Genomic DNA, 5,411 nt, shown 5'->3' with positions numbered 1-5,411 from the left:
TATTATTATTTTGGCTATTATTATAATTCAATTATAACAAATGTAAGACATGTTATGATTTAAATAATCATAACAAAAAAAAAATTTTTTTTGCAATATTTAATATTTATTTATTAATCAGTAATTATTTATAGTAATAACCAAAACATGAATTTTATTATTATTATTATTATTATAAATAATTGCTATAATGTTAAGGAAAAAATATAATGCTATAATATAAAATTATTAAATATGTTGGTTATTTTTAATTCTTAATTTATTATTATTATTATTATTATTATTGCACTGTAAAAACAAATTTCAGTATTTCATAATAATAACAATCATAATAAATAAACAAAATATATAATATTTAATATAATTTTGTTTTCTGTTTATTTTATGTACATTTCTTATTTTAATTATAACAATTATAATTAGTTATAAGGTGAGAGGTGGAGGACCAGGTCCATGTGGAGGACCTGGGGACTGGGGCAGGACCGGCAGAGCAGGGTGAGCTAGGGACCACGACAGCAGAGCAGACGAGAACGAAGATCCCCACGGCAGAGCAGACAGAGCAGGAGCCCTTCAAGGCGGTGCAGGAACCTTCCAGAGCAGACCAGATGGAGCAGATGCCCTCCAGGGCGGAGCAGGAGCCCACCAGCACAGTACAGACACCCGCAGCATGGACTGGGACCTGAGGAAAACAGGAACAAAGGAGGCAGACAGAACAGCAAGGAGAGAGGCAGGGAAAACAGTGGGTTTATTAGCGGTCTCTATGGGAACTGAGCAGGTAGACAGTTTATAGACAATGTCCTTGGCTGAGACAGACGTGGCAGAGAGTTATATGACAGCCTCCATAGCCGTGACAGGACAGGCTGAGAGTGCATAGGGAGACGCTGCCCCTTTAGGAGCTTCTGGAGCAGGAGATGCCTCCTCCGGGGGACACTGGTGCAGACTCGTGGGCAAACGAGGCCTCTGGAGCAGATTCGTGGACAGGCTTGGACAGTTTGAGGCTGCTGATGTCACTGGGATGCCTGCAGCTGGCCATCATGATAGGTCAAGACTTTGAAATGTCAGACGAGACATAGCGAGGCTCTGGGAGGTCAGACGAGATGTGAAGAGGCTCTGGGAGGCCAGACAAGACATGACAAGGCTCTTGGAGACCAACTGTGACGCGACTTAATTCTGGATGAACAGCTGAGACATGACCTGATTCTGGAATAACAGCTGAGACGGGGCTTGACTCCGGATGACCAGCTGAGTCGTGATGAGATTTTGGATGACCAGCTGAGACTTGATTTGGCTTAAGAAGATCAGCTGTGGCTTGACCTAACTTGTGAAGTTCAGCTGTGGCTTGACTTGACTTGTCTTGTCTGCAGCGAAACAGACAAGATGAGATAACAAGGCATTGACAAAAGACTTGAGTGACTAGATACAGGATAACTAAGACATGGCTCCGTGAAGATTCTAATACTTGGCAAAATGCAAGAGGAAGTCCAAGGCTTATATAGAGTCTCTGATTGGATGCTGGTGATCAGCGCAATGGCTGATGGGGAACGTAGTCCTGGGTGTGGTGCAACAGTCAGAGTAATGTGAATGTCAGTGGAGTGAGAGGGTGACATCTGGTGGTGAGCAGACCGAAGGTCACCAGCCAGATTCGTGACGATACCTAAAATAGTAATTGTATTTTTCTTTAATATTATAACAATTACAACAAATTAATAATAATAATAATAATAATATGAGCTTTGCTTTATTACTATTTAAATAACAAATCCATTACAAATGGTACAGTTGATGTAAAGTAAAATTCAGTAATTAAATTCTATTATTATAATTATTATTATTGATAATGATAATAATGAGTATTAAGTTTTTACTTTATATTACAATATTATTATTGCATTTACAACTTTACTTTATTATCATCTTATAATTATAATAATTCATATTTTGACTTGTACCAAATAAAAAATAATTCTATTGACTTTTTATTTAATAAATATTGCAATATTATTGCATTAATAACGGTTTTGTTTTTGTCAATGTCAATGTTCATCAGTAATTAATATATTATTGATATTTTTGTTATTATGAATATTGCAATCATACATTTTTTTACTTCTTATAATATTTGTTGTAATTTAACAAAAATTTAAATTTAATAGCGAAAATAATTATTTTATTTTATTTTTAAATACTGAGTGTTTGTTTTTAAGTGCAATATTATTATTGTAATATTCATCGATTTTTTTATTTGTTTACTTGGAATAAAATTAAAATAAAATACATTTTATATTTAATAGTAATAATAAATACATTATTACTATAACGTGGGGAGTGAGGCGAGAGGCGAGCGGATCCAAATGCAAGCTTTTATTCAAATGACGAGACAGAGACATGGTGAAAACAGGCAGGGTCAGAACAATAGCAAACAGGTATAACCAAGGCAAGATGTGGGGATAGTCCATGTAGCAGGCGTGGGTCAATCAGCGGCAATCATAATCCATAATGAGAAGCAGAGGGATAATCCGTACAAACGAGCTAGAGTCCAGAAGGTAGGCGGCGAGACAGACAAGACGAGATGGCCAGGCGAGAAAGCTAAACACAGGGAACTAAGGAACTAGGGAACTAGGGAACGTGATACACAATGCAATAGCCACAACAATAACCACAATACTCCATGACTAGCATGGGGAAAGACCGGGGCTTTTACAGTGTGCCTGATTGGCCACAGGTGCTGACTCAATCAGTGCGCTGGATGATGGGAGTAGTAGTCCAGGGTGTAGTATAACAGTCTGTGTGATATGGCAAGGCGAGAGCGACATCTGGTGGTGAGAGGACCGAAGGTCACCGACAAGATTCATGACAATTACATACAGGCACACATACTAATTGTTTATTTAAGAGTACAAGAGTATTTTTATAATCATAACATATTTTTATTGATATGTTCTAATTTAAATAAATTAAAATTAATAAAAAGTGTTGATACAAATGTCAGCTAAAGTAATGTTTGCATTATATCTGTAATATAATACTTGTTTATATCAATTTAATATACCAATAAGTAAATAAATACAGTAAATAAAAAATAGGATTTTTGTCTATAAATATACTCTGATTAAAACATGAAACTCAGAAAATATTTTAAAATGTATTCTGACAGCTTCTTTCACTTATTAAAAGAGATCTCAATCATTTAATACAGCTTTACTGTATTTACAATAAATATATTTTACTAAATGCTGTGATTAATGTTATGTTTAATAATGTCAGAAATGTCAGACTTGTGAGGAATTGATTATATTCATGATACAAACATCAATTAAAATCTGATCTCAAGTTGATTTGTCATTGTGTTTTATTTTCTGTACAAAAACAATATGGAGAAATTAATTACATGTTCTTAATAAATCATGATTGTGGCATTTTTACATTTTGACTAATAAAATAAATGATTAATGAGAATAAAAACACAAATGTAGACACAGACACACTGATGTTACGGTCTATATGAGGATTTCTGACACATTTATTCTGACTGTTATTTGAGTGACAGAAGTTGAGCTGCAGTATTAATGTCATGAAGAGACTCAATAACATCTCACTCTTACTGATTCATCATGCAGCTCAAAGCATTATGGGTACAATATTTCATCAGTCTATTCTGATTCATCAACACAGTTTTACTGATGATTCGTTTAAAACAGTAAACCCAGGATAGAGCGGCTGAGTGAATGTGGTCTGGACTGTGAGGATGAGACTCATTGTGTCAGAGACGCTGTAGAAGGACAGAGTTCCTGCACTCACATCCACATACACTCCTACTCTACTGATATATTCATCATCATTCACTCCTATTCTACTGATGATGGGCTTCACATGAAGATCAGTCACTATCTTATTGTGTCTGAATGAGTATCTGTCAGGAGAGCAGATCAAACTCCACGACTGATCATTAGATCCAAACAAACACTCATCACTGTCTCCCTTCCTGCTGATGCTCTTATATGACACTGATATAAACACACCATGATATTCACTCCACTCAACCTCCCAATAACAGCGTCCACACACACTCTCTCTACACAACACCTGAGGATTTAACACATGATCAAATCTGTCTGGATGATCAGAATACGACTGTCTCTCTCTCACACGTGTTACTTTCCTGTTGTCCTCAGACAGAATGAGATAATGGTTTGCTGTGTTTGGATCCAGTTTGAGAAAACAGGCATCTGAACACAAGAACAAACACATTTATAACACAACAACAATCACTACAGCTCTGTGTGTGTGTGTGTGTGTGTGTGTGTGTTTATAGACGTACATTTCTTCAGTCCTGCTGTAATCCTGGATTCTCCTCCATGATCAACACTAGAAAACACACACAGACACATTCAGTCAGTTAACAAACTGTTGCTATGCAGTTGCCAAGGTACTCAGTGGTTGCTAGGGTACTTGCTGTGTGGTTGATAACACATTCTGGGTGGTTGCTAGGCTGTTGCTATATGGTTTCTAGGGTACTTGGGGTGTTGGTTAGGCTGTTGCTATGTGGTTGCCAAGGTACACAAGGTGTGCCCTATTTAGCTGCTGTGCAGTTGCTAGGGTACATGGTGTGGTTGCTGTGTATCTGGATGCGGGACTGCACCGAATTTCAAAAAAATAGCTTGACCGCTGAAGAGCTACACTATCTTTCTCAACAAGGAGTTTGCAAAATCATTGTTATTTGAATCAAATACAGGGCATGTATTATGCCCCTTTTTACAAGATGTAATATTAATTATATGGATCTCCTGAATGTTGCTGTGAAGTTTCAGATCCAAGTACAATACAGATTTTTTATTATAACGTGTTGAAAAGTCTAATTTTTGGGACAGGTCTAAAAAGTGCTGTTTCAGGGGTGTGTTCCCTTACATGAAAATGAGCTGCAACTTCCTGCCCAACTCCAGAAGGGAGCAGAGCCTAGACGTCTCTTTTTTGCATATGGCAATGAACAGAGAGAAGAAGCAACATGAGCTTGCGTGAGAGGACCGGTAATTTTACTGTACTTAAATGGAACAAATACGTGCAATCTGTGCAAAAAGCGTGCAATCTGTGATCGCGTGCAGTTGCAGACGATTGCAAAAGCATGCAGTCGCTTTCTTATGCATGCTGTTTTACTAATTTCACTTTAGCTTTCGAAATCTATCACGTTTAGCTATCACTTTGGTGCAACACCTGTCCTGCTTGACGTAGAGGCAAGGTAATTAGTTTAAGGCATTTACATGGCAGAATTTTAATTTTGTTCGGTTTATAGAAAGGTTTATTCCACAAAGGTTTTTTTATTCTGAATGACGTGTTTATATGGAGCATTTTCATTTGGATTAGACTTTTAAACCGATTACAGTGCTCTATGTAAACACACCTAGTGAGTGCCAATG

General features: G+C 36.9%; 1 protein-coding gene across 1 annotated transcript; it reads right to left on the bottom strand.

Annotated features, from left to right (window-relative positions):
- Window positions 1-3,272: 3,272 nt before the first annotated feature.
- LOC127159159 (stonustoxin subunit alpha-like) lies at window positions 3,273-4,461 on the bottom strand. Its single transcript, XM_051102063.1, has 2 exons — window positions 4,319-4,461; window positions 3,273-4,226 (listed from the first exon to the last, which is right to left on the bottom strand). The coding sequence occupies exons 1-2, from the start codon at window positions 4,386-4,388 to the stop codon at window positions 3,664-3,666; spliced, it is 633 nt and encodes a 210-aa protein (XP_050958020.1). The 5' UTR covers window positions 4,389-4,461; the 3' UTR covers window positions 3,273-3,663.
- Window positions 4,462-5,411: the final 950 nt, after the last annotated feature.

The sequence above is a fragment of the Labeo rohita genome, unplaced genomic scaffold (assembly GCF_022985175.1).
Source record: "Labeo rohita strain BAU-BD-2019 unplaced genomic scaffold, IGBB_LRoh.1.0 scaffold_1951, whole genome shotgun sequence".
Taxonomy (NCBI): domain Eukaryota; kingdom Metazoa; phylum Chordata; class Actinopteri; order Cypriniformes; family Cyprinidae; genus Labeo; species Labeo rohita.
The sequence above is the reverse complement of the archived record's forward strand: the minus strand, read 5'-3'. Positions and strand labels throughout refer to the sequence as shown.

Bases quoted from the DNA above. Each gene is read 5' to 3' on its own strand.
- LOC127159159 (XM_051102063.1), bottom strand. From the start codon at position 4,388: ATGTGTCTGTGTGTGTTTTCTAGTGTTGATCATGGAGGAGAATCCAGG. The intron at 4,227-4,318 runs GTACGTCTATAA...TCTTGTGTTCAG, and splicing joins TACAGCAGGACTGAAGAAAT to ATGCCTGTTTTCTCAAACTG.